The sequence below is a fragment of the Paramormyrops kingsleyae genome, chromosome 9 (genome assembly GCF_048594095.1).
Source record: "Paramormyrops kingsleyae isolate MSU_618 chromosome 9, PKINGS_0.4, whole genome shotgun sequence".
NCBI classification, from domain to species: Eukaryota; Metazoa; Chordata; class Actinopteri; order Osteoglossiformes; family Mormyridae; genus Paramormyrops; species Paramormyrops kingsleyae.
In genome coordinates this window covers 14,889,316-14,907,825 of record NC_132805.1, presented here as the reverse complement: position 1 = coordinate 14,907,825, position 18,510 = coordinate 14,889,316, and the positions used below count along the sequence as shown (strand labels likewise).

General features: G+C 49.0%; 1 protein-coding gene across 6 annotated transcripts; it reads right to left on the bottom strand.

Annotated features, from left to right (window-relative positions):
- Positions 1-1,065: 1,065 nt before the first annotated feature.
- chd4b (chromodomain helicase DNA binding protein 4b) lies at positions 1,066-18,102 on the bottom strand. Of its 6 annotated transcripts, none has more exons than XM_072716402.1 (42): positions 17,798-18,102; positions 17,196-17,406; positions 15,154-15,272; positions 13,777-14,040; positions 13,552-13,670; positions 13,031-13,341; positions 12,818-12,945; positions 12,595-12,730; positions 12,341-12,507; positions 11,954-12,202; positions 11,616-11,819; positions 11,198-11,409; positions 10,813-10,944; positions 10,446-10,548; positions 9,357-9,548; positions 8,768-8,968; positions 8,493-8,630; positions 8,274-8,395; positions 7,849-8,022; positions 7,627-7,768; positions 7,330-7,461; positions 7,125-7,242; positions 6,887-7,011; positions 6,717-6,809; positions 6,444-6,585; positions 6,090-6,259; positions 5,544-5,733; positions 4,987-5,073; positions 4,807-4,898; positions 4,555-4,688; positions 4,252-4,396; positions 4,012-4,168; positions 3,789-3,848; positions 3,497-3,594; positions 3,193-3,415; positions 3,023-3,088; positions 2,783-2,932; positions 2,535-2,643; positions 2,221-2,353; positions 1,929-2,124; positions 1,486-1,649; positions 1,066-1,345 (listed from the first exon to the last, which is right to left on the bottom strand). In XM_072716402.1, the coding sequence occupies exons 2-42, from the start codon at positions 17,257-17,259 to the stop codon at positions 1,331-1,333; spliced, it is 5,976 nt and encodes a 1,991-aa protein (XP_072572503.1). In that variant the 5' UTR covers positions 17,260-17,406; positions 17,798-18,102; the 3' UTR covers positions 1,066-1,330. The 6 variants fall into 6 exon arrangements, with proteins under 6 accessions (XP_072572503.1, XP_072572504.1, XP_072572505.1 ...); XM_072716403.1 differs by having other exon boundaries at positions 3,023-3,085; XM_072716404.1 differs by having other exon boundaries at positions 5,556-5,733.
- Between the last annotated feature and the right edge of the window lie 408 nt (positions 18,103-18,510).

Here is an 18,510-nt window from a genome sequence, read left to right as displayed (position 1 = left end):
TTGTACACAGTGAATTGACAGCCACAGAATAAGGCTGTGTCTATTCAGTTGTGCTCTTAATTGACTGGGTGCCGGTTAAACAAATGTACATATTGGAAGTATACTGCCTACAACATGTTATCACAGCTCCAAACCATACATACACCACCAAAAGTTTCCTTTGAGGGGTTATTTTAAGCCAATTTTTGGCTTAAAATGGCACTTCCCCCCTGAATCGTGGACCCCCCCCCCCCTGTTCCTAAGCAGGGTGAGATATGTAAATGGGGGAGGGACACACCCAAATATCTTCACCCCCCAGGAAATACAAGAACAGAACCGGCAAAGAGGAGCCTCTCACCCAGGTGACACGGTAAGAGTCTCCCTCCTCTTCACTTCTTTCCTGGGATGGACTATGACCCTCTTCTCTTCGTGAACACCGTTACGCAGGGCGCCTCAGGCAGCCTGTTTTCGCTGCCAGCACCCAACTGTCCCACAGGCTCCCTAGACAGTTTAAGCAGGGCCCTTCCTTTGCCGTCATCCTTTATGTGTCCTCCGATAAGCTATCTGCTTGCTAAATTGCAACCCCCCCCACCAAACTCCCACCCTATAATTTCCTGAAATTGCTCTGTCCGCCTGCTCTCTAAAATGAGCCTGTTCCTGCCTGTTCGCACTTGCCGTTAGCAGACTCCTATGACAACATGCAAATGACGTGCCATCATATTTGTTTACACACATACACTTTTGCTAAAGCACCCCTGGTTCTTTAAAGTAGCCTTACATGCACAGCAAGAATGCATCAAGGCATAAAACAAAAAACACAGCACCCAAATCCTTTCCAGCACTTAAAAGAACCTGTCAAAAGGCAGAGCAGCCATATTTTTGCAGAAATTAGGCATTTGTTCCTCCAAAGGTGGTTGAATTCCTTCATGCTTCTGTAAATCTTGTCATATTGCAACTTATCATTCAACCAAGTGCATGACCACCGATATTCACCAAAATATGAGAAAACTACCTGAAGATCTGGGGTCATTCTTATAAGTTCCCAATCTCACCCTCTATCTACCATCAAAAACCAGACAACACTCATATTGTTACCTTTTTATTTTAGGTCCCTAAAAGAAATAACATTATAACAATAATTATATTAAAAGTAAAGAAACAAACATCAAAGAAAAAAATACAATTGCTATCATATCCACTGCCTCCAGGAATCAGCCTTTAGAGTTGCTGCATGTCCTTATTTGGGTAAAGGGGGCATGGCTTCAAGAAGCAGAGGTGTGATGTCATCATCCAGGAGCCAATCAGGAATGTAGAGGTGGAGGAGTAAGAGGGAGGGCAATCCTGAGGCAGGCTACTGTTGCGTCACCTTGAAAGAGAACAATAAAAACAGACATAAGACACCACTTATCCACCCAAGCTTGGCATTAGTGATTATGACCTGTGAGACTTGAGAGGCGGTGTGTAGCTAAAGATGATAACCGGCATGTGGGGGCACCGGAGGCACACCTGCTGCGTCTGCGTGTCTGAGCCCCTGCTCGCCAACCGGCTGAGGATATTCCTCTCCGACATCTGCAGCCTGACAGCAACGGGTGGTATCCGAGCAATGGTCGCCGGGAGACGGGTAACATCCGCCTTCATGTCACTGAGCAGCTCCTCTAACTGTTTCAGCACTGCAGTGACATTGACATTAGTCTAGCGGATCATTCGCAATGAGCATACAGTCACCCTGTTTGACTAAGCAACCAATCAGAACAGAGACACACTGTATCTAACTGTATATGCTATAAACTCATCCTTCATTGGACAAACAAAATATGTCCCCCAAGAGAACCCAAGTCCTAAATACAAAATGCAGAACAGCATTAAGTAGAGCCTAGCAAAGCACTTCAAAATGGAACTAGGGGTGAGACCTCAGCCAGTCTGAAAATGGATGCAAAACCGAATGTTACCTTTGTGGAGTACGGCGTTCGCAGGCTTGTTTCCGGACATAGACTCCTTGCTGAGGTGCTGGTGGGACTCAGCCAAACACTCAACCTCGCTGAAGCGCGTGTTTAGGGCCATGGAGGGGTGGGATGGGTCTTCAGACATGTTGAGGTAAGCCGCTCTCCTCAGCTGCTCCTCAATCACCAGGGCCTGCTCCAGGAGCTGTCAGGCATAGGGGGATGAGGTTGAGCGGCTGCTTACTCCAGTCACGGCTCTGAGGAATGCGGGCAGGGGAGGTGCGAGGGCTGTGGGACATACCTTGAACCTCCTGGCGAGGAACTTGTTCTTGATCTCAAGGAAGTTTCCCCGGTTCATCTCACCTTTGAAAGGCTCATTGAGGATGGCGTACTTCACATCGTTCTGGATGTCCTGCCAGCGGGCATAGCCATGTCTGCAGGGCATCAGGTCAAGGAGCCAACACACTGACCAACCATCTCAATCTCTACGCTCAGCCCTAGTGAAACAGGCCTTTGTCATTGTGACAGCCACACAGTCCTGAGTGAAGGACCCCACATGAACAACACAAAGAGCCGCACACCATGGGAGTTACTGGGCCATGGATGGAAGGATACTGGATGATGCCAGCCAGCAGCCAGTAGTCATGCCGACGGTGCCAAATCTCATAAGTCTTCTTGGTGACAGTTGCAGCCCTCTCCTCATTCTGCCACAGGGAGTGCAGCTCTGGAGAGTGGGGGAGGAAGGGGTTTCATGAAAACCCAGACATCAACACCAGGGGGTAAGGGTGAGCTTCCAGACAGATCCCAAAAGAACCCAAGCAATGGTGCAAAGAAAAAGCCGGAGGGGCCTTTCTGACTCGCACCTGTGAATCCGCCATCGGCGATATTGAACATGAAGCGCTGTTTGGCGGCCTTCTTCTTCTCCTCAGTGCCTGCCACGCCCAGATCTTTGGCACTATCCCCGTTCTGCAGCTTGGCCGGCTCCTCAGTTTTGTCCTTGTCATCCTTTTGATCTGTATTTTTTTTTTTGTGGAGAGGGATCAGTAACAGGTGCCTCCCAGCACAAAGCAGCATGTTAGACATGGGGGTGGGGGGGCAGCTACCTTTCTTCTCATCAGCAGGAGGACTCGTGTCCATCTTCTCCAGCTTCTCTTCCTTCTTTTCTTCTGCTGGATGCCAACATGTTAGGGAGGCAGGAAGGATAGTCTCAGAAACCCAGAAACCTAGCAGTGAAAGCTTGAAGTGTCAGCTTCACGTGATACGACCATCTTACCTTTTGCCTCAGACTCATCCTGTTTGGCCTTGACCTCTGACCCCTCACCCTTGACCTCTTTGGGAGAGCCCTTCTCTTCTGTTGCTTCCATCAGCTTCTCCTTCTCGGTTTCCTGTTTCTCCCTGTCTACCTCGCCACTCACTCCATCCTTCTCCACCACCTCACTCTCCTCTTTCTTTTGTGGGGAAGGGGGCTTCTCCTTCTCATCTGGGATCTCGATGATCTGAATGTGGAAAGTGAGGGCTTCAGAAGGTGCCTGCTGATTGGCAGAAAGGCAAGAGCGGGGGTCAGAAAGACGCGTCACCTCCGGCTCCTGCGTCTTGCTGGACTCCTTCCCTTCCTTGTCTTCTCCTCCATCAGTCTTTTCCTCCTTCACAGAGTCTTCGGACTTCAATGGGTCTTCTGCAAAACAAACACCCTTTATGGCGGCCATCTAATGGCAAGTGGTTCACTTTTTTTTTTTTTTTCTCAACCAGCCAATGAGCAATGTCTTTCTACACAGGCGACAATACAAGCAATGACATCTACCCACGCTACACCACATCAGGGGACACTGCAGAGCTGTGCGTGCGTGTGACTAGGCCTGTGTCCATTACCTGTGGCAGGTGTGTTGGGCTGCGTGTCTGCAGGTGTGCCAGTAGGGGGCGTTTTAGGGGCTGGGGAGGGGGGGCACAAATGGTGTTACAACTGTATGGAAGCAGACTGACAGGACAGTGTAACCTTCAGCACAGAAAGCACTTAATGACAACAGCGGGGAGAAGCAGCCGATGGTGGCAGGTCACGTGACCACTTAAGATCAACAAGGAAGGGTGTGATTACCCGGGGCGGGTGTGTTAGGCTGGGTGTCTGCCGGCGTCCCTGTTGATGGTGTTTTGGGGTTCCCAGGAGAGTCAGGCCGGGCCGCCTTCTTGTTCTCTTCCAGCTCCATCATCCAGGGCATGGACCACTGGCCGTTGACGTGCTCGAACTCCTGGACCTGATCCAACAGGCCAGGGCTACGTCAGAACCTCGAAGGCAAACTTGCGCACAGTAGCAGGGAAGAGTGTCGGAACCCGTTACCTTCTTCCGAATGAGAGACATGACGCCGATGCGTGTAAGGACATGCTGGCGTGACAGGCCCTCACGCGGGACGCCATCAGCGAAGGTCTCCGCCCCGTCTGCGCCAGGTTCACACAGGTGACGCATGAAGAGAGATACATAGGCCCTGGCAGGGAGGAAGGGAGAGAAAACGGCATGAATACAAGACAACATAGCCGTCTTTGGGAGGGACAGCAAAGAAGGAGCAACTCACTTGAACTCCTTCTCGGAATACAAGACAACATAGCCGTCTTTGGGAGGGACAGCAAAGAAGGAGCAACTCACTTGAACTCCTTCTCGGATTTCCCTCGCAGGTCCCTGACCAGCCACTGTGTGGTGAAGGCATCTTGGGGGGGCATCCCATAACGCATCACTGCATTCAAGAAGGCTTTCCTCTGACGGGCGTTGAAGCCCAGTACCTTAAGAAAAGGGGAAAAGAAAATTTTACTCTTTTATAAACAAACAGACTCTTACCTACACATAACCAGTCTGCACATTTAAAATGGCAAATATGAACACAAGACACAAGCAACTGACCTCAATGTTGCCACCAACTCTGGCCAGCAGGGGGGGCAGTGGTTTGTCCTTGTCATTCCTCAGGCCCTTCCTGCTGGGTCTGCGCGAGTTCCCTAAAACAGCCAGACCGCAAAGCCGTCAGAACCCAAGTAGCACCATTCAGCGTCATGTGCGTCTGGAAGCCAGACTCGCTTGACTAACCCTCCGACCGCTCGTCAAAGTCCTCATCACCCTCTTCCGATGCCACGGAGTAATCAGACTGGTTGTCCGATTGGTCGTCCTGCCAGTCTAGAGGGCCAGAAGAGAACATTGAACAGAGAGTTAACCTCAGCAGCAAGGGTTAATGGTCTTGGATAGAAGTGAAACAATAAGTGAGACAGCCAAAAAAAAAAAAAAAGGCACCAATTAACCAAGAAGCAGTGGACACCAAGAATGAATCCCACACACAGCACCCCATTCCCACTAATCAGCCTGCAGCAGACAGACAGTGCGAGAGGGGACCTCAGGACATGGATGCAAAGTTCACGATGGAGGACAACCCCCAGGCAGGTTAATGGATCGAGTTGTACCTGAAGGTGCATCTTTGTTAATGCAGACTACAGAAACAGATCAGCTTCAGGTCTTGAGGAATTTGATCCATTGTGACGTTACCCTGCTCTATGGTGCCTCCCAGCACCGTTTCTTGCACTCACAGAAGGGACACATGCACACACACACACAGAAAAAAGGTAGTAATAACGCGCTGCGTTTTTCTGTACCCCGCCTACTACCTCGGTCCTCCTGCGAGCCGTCGTTGTAGTTGACCTGCTTGCGGATGCGCTTGCCCTTGCCCAGGTTGCGCGCCAGGTCCTCCTGCTGCTGCTCATAGTGGTGACGCAGAAGTTTCTCCCAGTAGTCAGGGTCCACACTCTCCTCCTGCTTGATGATCTCACGCTGAACTTCCTCCTCCTTGGAGGAACACCAGAAGGAAAGGAGCATGGGGCAGAGACAAAAAGATGGATGGGGAAAAAGAAGAAAACAGCACCTTGAGACCGATGAGTACCCCACACAGCCCAGGACCATTTACAGGCATCCAAGCCGGGCAGTGTTAGCTCAAGGTGGCTGAAGAGATGATCTCCAGAAGACCAACCCAGTAACTCTACACTTTCCTTGCCATATAACCTTTTTGACTGGCTGAGGCTTCGATTAGCTCATCCATAAGTTAACAGAAGTCAGCATAAGTGACATTGCGCTACTCAAGCCAGAAGTTTTCTATGTTGGTGCTAAAGCTCTGAAGGTGCTCGGAGGAGTAATCAGGCACTCACTTCCTCATCCTCATCTTTCACCACATATTGGGCGACCTTGAAGGAGCTGAGGTACTCGTTCATGCTCTGGATCTCTGTGTCGTCCGTAGCATCCTGGTTGCGGTCAAGCAGCCGTTCGATGGCCTTGTCGTCATAGTGAATCACACTGCTGTCCTCCTCCTTATTGTCCCCTAAGGGAAATGTTGGGAAGACGATCGATTACCTTTTAAAATAAATCGAAGTGCTTACTGCGTGTACTTCCTATAGAAGGAATCCCTCTCTGCCCAAAAGGTAATCTTTATAAATATAGACGTTTATCCATCACTGGCAAACAGCAAAAGTAAGGGCCAGACGCACAGCACAGGTGACCCTCACCTTCACCAATCTCATCTTTGAAAAGTTCCTCTGTGCCAAACTTAAGGATGTCATCCAGCTCCTGCTTAGACATGGAGCCCGTCTTGGAACCCAAACCTGGCCTCACCACCAAATGGGTCAGCATCATCTTCTTCTTTGCTACCTGTAGTGAGGGTGGGGGGATGGTTATTGCATGTTAAATATGACCTCAGTCACTCCTATAAGCTTCCCAGATCTTAATGAAGTCATCTAGCAGAACTCCACTCTAAAACAGAAGCAGTTGACAATGCTGACCTGAGTGATCCTTTCCTCCACAGAGGCCTTAGTGACAAAGCGATAGATCATCACTTTCTTGTTTTGACCTATACGATGCGCTCTGCTGAATGCCTAGAAGAGAACAGCAGATAAGGATGCAGTCGATTGAATGAGGTCCAGACTACACAGAACACAGTGAGGTGTCATACCTGAATGTCATTGTGAGGGTTCCAGTCTGAGTCATAGATGATGACGGTGTCAGCGGTGGCCAGGTTGATACCCAGGCCTCCTGCCCTGGTGGAGAGCAGGAAAGCAAACTGGGGAGCTCCAGGAGCTAGAGCAAGATGGAGGGAGAGAGATGACATTTACCACCAGACAAGATGGTCAACCTACCTGCAGCATGCCATCAAGAGCCCAACCCACCCATCCAACCAAACTAGGTCTCACCGTTAAACCTATCAATGGCCTCCTGCCTCATTCCTCCAGTGACACCTCCATCAATCCTTTCGTACTTATACCCCTCGTTCTCTAGAAAGTCTTCCAGCAAGTCCAACATCTTGGTCATCTGGGAAAATGAAAGAGGGTGTGAGTACTCCAAGGGAATTCTCAGAGGAAGAGCATAAGGCAAGTGACACCAGACAGGAGCCCCCACCTGAGAGAAGATGAGCACTCTGTGCCCCCCCTCCTTCAACTTTTTCAGCATCTTGTGCAGCAGCATGAGTTTCCCGGCCGCCTTGGTCAGGGCACTGCCATCATACATCCCATTGGGCATTTTTGGGGCTTCCTGTCAGCCAAATTACAGAACATCCATACAGTTAAGCATTACTCAAAAAAAGCTCATACAAATTCTCCATGGTCCATTTCTTCAAATAATCCATGAGGCTCAAGTTGAACTTTGATCTTCAACGCCAAGTTTCCCTGCCACGACCCCCTCTGGAGGCTCCCATACCATGGCGGCCGCTGGGAAGAGGTAGGGGTGGTTGCAGCATTTCTTCAGGTCCATCACCACATTAAGCAAAGACACCTGGTTCCCTCCTCCACGAGTGTTCAGAGCCTCAAAGTTGCGTGTCAAGATGAACTTGTAGTACTTCCTGGGGGGGGAACCATGCAACAGATTAACAGAAACCAAGGTAAATGCCAACCCAAAGGAACCAGCTATTGCTGCACATACTTCTGCATGGGGCTGAGCTCCACACGCACAATCAGCTCCGTCTTGGACGGCATGTTCTTGAACACGTCGGCCTTCAGCCTGCGCAGCATGTGAGGCCCCAGCATGTCGTGCAGCTTCTTGATCTGGTCCTCTTTGGCGATATCAGCAAACTCCTCCAGGAAGCCCTCCAGGTTACTGGGCGAGGTCAAGCAGACATACGCATTTTTGATGACGTGACATTAGAAACATACGTCACCAGGAGAGCATCCACCTCTTCTTCTAGAACTGTCCAGGCAGCCACTCAAGTTGTTGGTGACTCATCACTACCAGATGCTTTCAGAATGCAGCTAAACACCATTTAGCAAATCAAGCAGTTTGACCAATATCTTCAAAAAGAGAAAGATGAGAGTACAGCCAGGAAAAATAGACCAGACAGTTGTACTGACTTGAATCTCTCTGGGGTGAGGAAGTTAAGGAGATGGAAGAGCTCCTCCAGGTTGTTCTGCAGTGGAGTTCCAGTCAGCAGCAGCTTGTGTTGAAGATGGTAGTTATTGAGCACCCTGAAGAACTGCGCCAAGGAAGAGGTGGTTCTTAGTCAAATCTTTCAGCTCACTGGGTCAATGGGCACCATAATCATGCTGAAGACACTGATCACAGGTGGTTACCTTCGACTGGTTGTTCTTGAGCCTGTGGGCCTCATCAACAACCAGACAGGCCCACTGGATAGAGCCAAGGATGGCCATGTCGATGGTGATCAGCTCATAGGAGGTCAGCAGCACATGAAACTTCACAGATGCCTCTTTCTGCAGGGTAAGAGCAATGGACAGATATTCACTAAGCTGCATCAGCACTGACAAAAACCATCACCATAATGTAACTGAAACCAAAATCTAACAGACTGAATCATGGGGCTGACCTTTACCAGTCCCCACATGCCTACCTTCATTCGAGAGGCCTTCTTCCCACCCCGGATGGCATTGTCCTCAAAGGTGAATTCATTCTCACGGATAACGGCTCGGCTATCCTTGTCGCCCACGTAGGTTACCACGTACATGTCCGGGGCCCACATCTCAAACTCTCGCTCCCAGTTAATGATTGTAGACAGAGGTGCACTCACCAGAAATGGGCCTTTGGAGTGACCCTGGGGGAGAATGAGAAGAATCTAACACGCAACCAAAGGCAGCGTAATAGGAACAAACTGGTAACAGAACAGCCATGAATGGGAAATGCCGGGAGGGGAAATGGGGGTACTAATCTAGAACCAAAAGGAAAAGTAATTGTGGCAAGTGTTCTGTCCTGCCTTTAGGACAAAGTCCCGACTTTGGAATTTTCCCCTTTATTGGACAGAGTCACTGTGCGTCCCTGCCTGTCCGTCATCCCGTTAACGCTAACAGACGGGGACAGGAAGGCTGGACACCAAACACACACACACTTACGTGCTCAAGTTAGAAGGATAACCGATGGGACATAATTTTAACACAACCCCATGTCCCGCAGCTACCGCCTGACACTCCCATAGGCATACATACCTCCTTGTACAGTGAGTAAAGGAAAACCGCGGTCTGGACCGTCTTGCCCAGTCCCATCTCGTCGGCCAGAATGGTATCGGTGCCCTGGGCCCAGGAGAACCGCAGCCAGTTGAGCCCCTCTAGCTGGTAGGGGTGCAGCGTGCCACCGGTGCTGTCCAGGTATTCTGGCTGCCGCTCAAACTTGATGGTGGGCTAGAGTTGGATCGATACCAAAATTGCTACTTCAATACCAATACCAGCACTGATACCCTGGTAATCAATACCAAATCGAAACTGTAAAAGATTCCTATTTAAATATTATGAATTAAACCAACAGCAGTATCCTATAATATAGTTTTAACATTCAGTGAAACACGCATGGATCAATTAAACAGAGATTCTGGTAGTTAATGTAGCATCAGCAGTTACAACATCTCACTGGTAATAAACTAATGTTAGGTTTACGTCCGCTGTTCATCATTTATCTTAGCCTACTTTTTCCAATCACCAGAGAAAGGGGTATGAGCGAGCGTCCATGTAGGCTAAAGAATTTAAAACAAACGTGAAACTAAATATAACCACTAAATTACACCACTATCATGCACCTTACACCTTTCATCATGCACACCCGATGACCTTTTAACTCCGTATATAAATCAAGGTGAGTGACAGACATACTTGGCAGTTTAGACGAGTTCCCTACTTGTAGCTGCGTTTACATACTGAGACTGTTGACTCCGGGGGGCTCACCTTTTTTGGTCAGTTTATAACCAAAATAACGCTCTCTCACTTCATGCTGCCCTGCTTATCAGCTAAGAGGTGGGCTGATAATCCTCCATTTATGTAGCTTCTCCTCACAAGAGCCGTGTGACATGAGTGTGACAGTCTCCCTCCCCAAAGCACAGATCCGGCACACCCACTATGTAACTTTAGTGTTTTTGATGGAGTGCATTGGAGCTAGACAGCACATTTTCAAATATTGAAATTTGCAAAAACGATAGAATCATACCGTTTTAAATTCTCAGTATGGCAATACGATACTGACTCTGGTGTATAGGACAAGGTTATCATGGCTGCAGACAAACACTGACATGGGCGCTGTACACTTACATCCACAACAGGATTCGCAGGAGGCCGGTCCAGCTTCTTAACTCTGCTTAGCTTCATCTTCAGTTTCTTGCTGGGTCTACCTTCATCTCCCATCATGAGCTCCCTTACAAGCAATAGGATGAGGCAGGCAAGGTGAGGAGTTTAATTAAATTACATTAATTACTGACCCATTTACCAAAATCTAGAACACACACACACACACACACACACACACACACACACACACACACACACACACACAGCAATAATCTACTGACAACACAATGTCAGCTAAGCTCACTGAATGTAAAGGTTCAGAGTCCGAGACCAGTGGGATTAAAAACGCATCACCACAACAATCACTGAGCTGTACAGCAGGCCTGCGTACCTGTGATTCCAGTACATCAGCTTGTAGGCATCATACTCCTGGATATCCATGTCCTCACTCTCCCAGGATGCCTGATCATACGGCAAATCCCGCCACTTGATCAAGTAATGAATATTATTCTTCTTATCGACACTGCAGAAGAGATGCGCTCAGTCAGGGACGCACTCATGTAAATTGATACAAAGTTCTGATGGTGAATGAGAAACATTCCAAGAATTTCACCCCCCCCCCCCCCCCCAATTTCATGCTTCGATGTAAGTGAAAAATCTCTTGGTAAGGACACGCTGCTCACGGCTGGGAGCACGAAGCAGGTTTGGAGTGCTGGTGGATAATGTATGTCAGTCCCAGCAGGGCGACCCTGGCTTCCAGAAACACGGCTGATTACCTGTGATTCAGGATGCGGTGAATCATCATCCATTCCATCTTGATGCCAAAGCGATAGAACCTCTCCTCCATCTGAGCAAAATACGGGTCCTTGTTCTTCCTTTTAGTGCTTTTATCCTCATCCCCCTCGCCCCCAAAGTCCACAGGTGGGGGCTCGTCCATATCATTCTTGCGCTGATAGTTCCGGAACATCACCTGACAGTGCAGCTCCAACTACACAAAGCAAGGAAATCCGGGTTAATATGCACATCTCCAAATGGACAGCAACATGTGCAGTAAAAAGGCCAGGTGACTGCACACACAGATTTGATGGGTTACGTACTGGCACAAGAATTCATATGATATTTGGATATCAAGCATGCTTGTAGGGAACAATATGCAGTAGCCATCCATATCCGAGGGTACCTGCAAGTGTTTACCTGTAACTCAGAAACCCAAGAGCAGTGCCAGTAGGACATATTGCTCCATTTGACAAAGAATTCCCTCTCCGGGCGGCCAGCCAGAGGGGCAGGATCGGGGGCGTCGTCGGGAAGGTTGGGAGGTCGGGGCACTGGGGTTGGGGGCGGGGGCTCTCTCCAGCGCCAAGTCAGGATCTTCTGGACTTTTCCCTTCATGGGTGGACACTAAAAAAGGAGGAAGTGCAGCAATGTAATCCTGACATGACATCCAACATGGAGGCCACTGCCGCATGAATCCGTTAAATACTCTGGTTCATCCATTGCTGACTAATGTGGGCCGTCCCCCCCAGCCAACTCACGGTGCAGCGGGGGCAGATCCACTCGCCATTGGGGATCTCAGGCAGGGGTGGGTTCAGGCAGTGGATGTGGTAGGATGAGGGGCAGGAGTCGCAGCACAGCAGTTCCCCGCCGTCTTTGCAGACGCGGCAGAACTCCATGTGGTGGTCGTCCTCCTCAGTGTCGCCGCCATCCCTGCGGCCCTCCACCTCATTATCCTCCTCCCCTTCTGAGCCGTCCTCCCTGGCCTCCCACTGCACACCCTCCTTCTCCTGGTGGAGAAACAGAGAAATCAAAATGGGCACCGGGGTTCCAGGCAGCAGGTGTGCTTACCCTAGATCTAACCCAACCCTGCTCAAGCGGTCTGCGGGGGTAAAAGACTGGCCGCATGGAAGAGTCGGGTGACTCACGCAATGGGGACAGCTCCACTTGCCCTCGGGGGCCTTCTCCATATCGGGGTCCAGGCAGACCATGTGATATGCGCGGGGGCACGTGTCGCAAAGGATGATTTCGCCCCCCTGCTGGCAGACCTCGCAGTAGTCCTGGTGGTCTGTCTCATAGCCATCACCATCCTCCTCTGCCAAGAGAGAACACAGGGATTAAAGGAGGGGCGTCACACGATTTAGAGGCATTTCAGTGATGACACCCTGTCAAGAGGACCGACCTTTCTTCTTCTTCTTAGATGTCTTGCTTTTTTTCTTTGAGCGGCTACTGCGGCTGTTGGACCCGTCTGACACAGAGAAACTGTTCAAGCTGCCATCATCGAAGTCACTGTCCACATCCACCTCGTCCTCCTCACTCTGCGGGAATGGGGGGGGGGTTAATAGCATGCAGCCTGAGAAGCCATGGCGAGAGCTGAGAGACCGCCGGCTGGGGATGGTGCTGACCGAAGAACGCTTCCTCTTGTTGCTGTTGAAGCCCCCCAATTTGATCTTCAGCGGGGCCACCTTCTTGGTTTTAACCTTCTTCTCTGGAGGCTTGGGGGGAGCTTTCGGTTTTTTGCGCGCGTTTGGACCTGAGGACACAAAGGCCCAGTTGCAAATCTGTTCACCCAAGACCCTCCGCAATGGCAAAGCGACTGCCGGCTTTCTAGCCCCTACCTTTGCCCTCTTTGGTCTTGGCCTTGCGCAACGGAGCCACAGGGGGAACCTGAGGTTGGGCTACAGCGGAGGGAGCAGGGGCGACCGGGGTGGTGCTGGCCAGGCCTACTGTCCCTGAGGCCGGCCCAACTTCCGTGCCGCTGGCCACCATGCTCTCCACGGCGGCAGCCACATTGGCTGCTGCCAGGGCAGCTGTGGCACTGGCCGAGCCCCGCAGAGGGTTGTTGGTGCTGAACTCGCGCCACTTAGCACCCAAAACCATCATCATCTTCGATACAGCAATCTTGGGGTTCTTGGCTGCGATGAGCGGCCTATGCAGCGAACAATCAAGAGAACCATCCAAACCCAGCTGAGGCAACATCACCTTCATCGCTTACTCTAACTCCGACAACAACTTAATCTTTATCCAATGCAACAATCTCTCACTGGCCCAACTACAGACAACTGAAAGCCAGGATCTGCAAATATGTTGTCTGTGGCCTAAATCACCAAGCCACTCAGCTACCCAAAAATAGATATACCTGACAAACTGGCTGAATGCTTTGTAGTTTGTGAGGGTGCCATAGTCCTCCTGTGTGAAGACATGGTCAATGTCTTCCATTCCCCACTCATCTAGCAGCTGGGCAGAGGTCTTGGGCTCCTGGAATAGACAAGCATGTTATCATTTAAGGGATTTTCCACATCCAGCACCCTTCAGAGATGAAATTAGCTTTAGCAATTACATGCTTACAATGGCCCAGTCTAACCTGGTTGTCGTCATCTTCATCTTCCTCGTCCTCCGGCTCGGGCTCTTTCCGTTTGCTTTTGTTGCTGGAGCCTCCTGAGATCTTCTCTCTCTCACCACTTGTTCCCCTCTTCCTCTCCTTCGCCGAACTCCCTCGCTTCTTCTTCTTCCTGCCTGGAGTGTAATCGCTCCCCTCGCTGTCCGACCTGATGCCGGCCCCTTCCTCCTCATCTCCGTCTTCAGCATCCAGACCTTCTACTGCCTCTGGGGAACTGCCCGCCAAGTCCTATGAGAGAAGAGCCATTGAAGTGCTACACAAGCTGAGCACAGTCAGAAACAAATACACTAACTACTAGACACTATTAAACTAAATTGCTAATCCAGCCAATCACACAACAATGCAATATAAGACTAGCCATTCCTGAATAACCATTCATTCAACCATCAACACATCTATTACGAAGTCAAGTTAACCTAGAGCTTGGGGCAGGGGAAACCCTGGAACGGATGCCAGGCCTCAGTGAGGCACCAAGGGCAATTCAGAGACACCCATTCACCTGCACTGCAAGCTTTTGTTCCAAAGGAGGAAACAGGGGTGCCAGAGGACACTCATGCAAACAAGACCACACAACTACACAAACACAAACACACACACACACACAGCCAAGAGGCAGCACTCAAACCCGCAATGCAGGAGGTGCGAAGCTACCCATGCTGCCACTCTCCCAGAGAATGCTGGAAAAACAGTTACAGTGGAACACTAATCAAAACACAGTGAAGCCTATGGAGGGAAGGTTGCCTCCATCACACTGTGAGGAGCCAGAGAACTTGTCTCTGTTAAGTGAGCTGGAGCTCCGAGTACTGCTGTCTGTCACTGGTGCAAAGTGACGTCTACAGTCTATTGGTCACCTACAGGGATATGGGGGGAAGCAAGCAGACAGCATCCTCTTCCGGGCATGTGTGAAGGGCAGCGTGAGTGTGTGTGCTAGTCTACACACTAGCAGAGTTAAATTGGACTACCCACGTGCATCGGATTAACTGGTTATTCAAGGAAAGGGCGAAAAAAATTGTGTCAATTGTGAGCATAAACAGTTATGAGAAAGGGTATTTAACCATTTATCTTGTTTGCTAGTGTGATAGATTCAATGCAGATATCCATCTGTGTCTTTAAGGCATCATACACACACACACACACACACAAAGACGCATCCAGAAGACAGGAGCAGAGGAAAAAGTAAAAGAAAGTGAGGTTAAGCAGAAATAAAGAACTGGGGAAAAGATAGACAGTCAAGTGTGACCTCTGGCACACAGAACCAGTACCACAAACGTGCAACCTAGAAACAGCAGCTTAAGGTGTCACACACAGGACAGACACCGCGGCAGAGAGGGGTTCCAGCACCTCACGACGAACTCTCTGCCGTTTGCCACTCTTGCTCTCGCGGCTCCTCTTGGCCTTCTTCTTTTTCTTCACCTTTGGCGTATCGCCATCTGACATATCTTCGTCCAAGTCATCCTCATCTGCCATTGATCACAAGTAGACACAGCAACACCAACTTAATGACCAATTCACCTCCCCAGACAGCAGATTACTACACTCAGGCCTTATTAGCACTCGTACTGCTGCAATGCAGTCTAAATGTACTTTTAAACCCTAATGTAACCACGTAGCTACAGATATTGAATATCCCACAATGCAGGCACGTGGAGCGTGACACAGAAGTTTCCCGTCAGACAAAATCTATTTTGATAAAATGCAGTGATTCAGATTACACCATGCATAAGAAAAGCTATATATACTTAAGTAAATGCCACCAACTGCCGACTGCATGCATACCTCGACATACTGAAGTAGGCGTTTATGAGAAAAATAAAAAAATTTTAAATTACGATTTAATAGAACATCATTACACTCCTTTTCAAATTACTTTTAAATAAACCCCATACATGTGCGTTTGCATATAGCAGAACGTCCCAGTAAAGGCATTTCGGTGCATAATGATTAGTTTAACACAGTACTACGGGAAATTATTCAAAACCAGAGACTGGGATGAGATCTTTTCGTTATATTGTGGTCGCTTCCACCATCGATGCGTCCCAAAAAGCGAGTGTAAAGATGAAGCCCCGAAAACGGGAGTTTCAAAAGCAATAAAAACAATAAACGAAAATACACATTAGCGGTCGGCCATGTATAGGGGCAATGGGGGGCTGGAAAGCCGGCTCGGTTTGCGTTGCACGCGGCATTTGATGCGCTCTACGTGAGCGAGAGCGGCGCGGCGCACAGCCATTTACTGCGCTTTACGTGTGCATTACGGAGCCGAAACGGAAATCAACTTGAGCAGGAAAAAAAGAAATCGTTTGACAGAAAAAGCATTGTGCTTTCCGTGATCTGAGCTCCTCTACACGCCACACGCACGATCATCGAGTCAAATGCATTGCCATCCCATACAATCCCGTATGCTTTCATATCGGGATGGTACCGCAGCCGGTTAGCCAGTCCATTGGGCTCCGCCAAGCCGGCTAATCGGTCGGTACCCCGGGCCGAACCGATCATCTTACTTTCAAACTATGGCAGTTTAAAAAAAAGACATGCGACTCTTTTAGCTCTGTGTCTGATTCTGCCAATGATTTTTAAAAATCTGACCATTCCGATTGAAAGAATTTGAGCTCTAATATATATATATACGGTGGCATGAGCTGTGGTTCCGGCTTCTCCGGACTATGCGGTTTGAGATTGGCTCTGCCCGTCCACACGTGAGGCGGCAGGTAGGCCGCAGCCGGTACAGGCGCCGGTCCGCTTTCGGTCCGAACGGGCATTTCGCGCTTCCAGCCCGGCACGGTTGTATCCAGGCACAACTCAGGCGCACCAGGCGGCCACAGTCGGCACGGCTAGCCCGCCTCCTACCACACTTTGACACCAGGCTGGTTTCCGCACCAAAACCGTCCCCGGCTTACGGTCACGCAGGGCGGATCGGTTAGGCCGGGGCTGGTCATTAACACATTAAACTGACCCAAAACCGCAGTTAACTGGCGCCTAAAATCACTACTTCTCGGTTAAAACCACATGGCCGCTTAAAACCGAAAAAAACAAAAATACAGCTTAACTTTAACGGTGAACAACAAGCAGGTTCACAAACAAGAGGCACGAAACCGGCTTAGCGAACAGCCCGAAAGCCCAACTTCTTATTTATTTATTTTTTTACAAACGTTACCACGCAAAGCACAACGATTATTAAAAAAATAAGCCGAAAACAACAGAGGGGGGACTTCAAACAACTCACTTATTCGTGACTCGTAGGTTTTCGACATACTGGAAATGCGCTTTATTGAGTGTCCAAAAAAGATACCCGGTTTAAGCTAACTAGCTAGCTAGTAGCCCAAACCACAAGTACAGATAGCCAGCTAGTTAGCACGGACAACATTAAGAAAGCTATTAAAGATTACCTTGGATGAGCGACCGGTCTTCTGGGGCTCCGAAATCGTCCCTATCGTCCTCGCTGCCGGACATGTCGGCTTTATTTAAATTAACTACCTAGTTTTGGTTACAAATAAATAGTTTTCTTATCCGGGTTGTCGTCCACACACTCGGTATGACCGTCTCGGAGAGGGAGGAGGGAAAATGAAAAGAAATAAAGGATGGGGGTGGAGGGGGCAACTGTAAAGGAGAAAAAAGAAGAAAGCTTAAGCATTTCATATTTCCTTTAAGTTAACACGACTTACCTAAAGGAATAACACAACTACTCGTTTAGCTAGGAAAAGATCACACGCTTAATTGAATTAAAGCGTTTATTGATAGGTAGTTATAAACTTCAATTGTCTAACTACAAACACCACCTGCGAACACATATATAAAGTAACAAGCATTATAAGAAGCTTTGACATGCAGTTATAATAATAATACGAGTATAGTCAAGTTAACCGGCTCCATATACTAGGCGCTTGTCGTAGAGGGGACTGTAGTCACCGGCGAATGACACAAAAATACTTTTGGTCCACAATCGGTCGTATCTCTTTAGTTGATTTTATAATAACATAATAATACTCACTCAACCAAAACAATTCCACTGCTCGAAATGTATCGTGAATTAATAATAAGAATGTACAACGCGGTCCCACGTTGAGATAGTTCCTCTTTCTTCCCTTGGTATTTTATATTCTGAGATGTATATTTGTATATATTCAGGTTAATTAGACTGAGACGCCAATGTCCGGTTTACTAGGTTTTTTTGTATTTCGAAAATCTCACAGTCGAACACGTTACATACTCCCTATCGTCTCTCCCTCTCTTACAGGCTAGCTAACATTCTCACATACACACAAAGAGATCAGGGGGCAGACATCCCATAATAATCCTTATTCCCCCCCCCCCGCCACCCACCCCCATAATACACACACTACTCTGCATAGTTACCTCGCAACGTACAGACCATAATACTCACCCCCCCTCCACTCCCTTCCCCATTCCGCTATTTCCGGCCCCCTAGCAACCACGGTTGCCATGGGTACACACCCCCTCCCGCCCTGTTCACCATCCCATAATAATAATAAGCAGTCACTGACATCCCATAATAAGCACAACTCCAAAAAGAGAGGAAAAAAATTACCAGTCACATGTCTCCAGGGGAACTCCATGCCACTTGTGACAGACCATAATATTCAACAACTGTGCCCTTTGCATGTACATACATCACCTAACACACTGTACAGTGAACTACACTGTATATCCAGCCACACACACTGTACAGACTAAATTCACACG

Coding starts and splice junctions, on each gene's coding strand:
- chd4b (XM_072716402.1), bottom strand. CDS start 17,259: ATGTCCGGCAGCGAGGACGATAGGGACGATTTCGGAGCCCCAGAAGAC. Junction 8,969..9,356: donor TTTACTCACTGTACAAGGAG/GTATGTATGCCT, acceptor ATTCTCCCCCAG/GGTCACTCCAAAGGCCCATT. Junction 1,650..1,928: donor GAACGCCGTACTCCACAAAG/GTAACATTCGGT, acceptor ATGTCACTGCAG/TGCTGAAACAGTTAGAGGAG.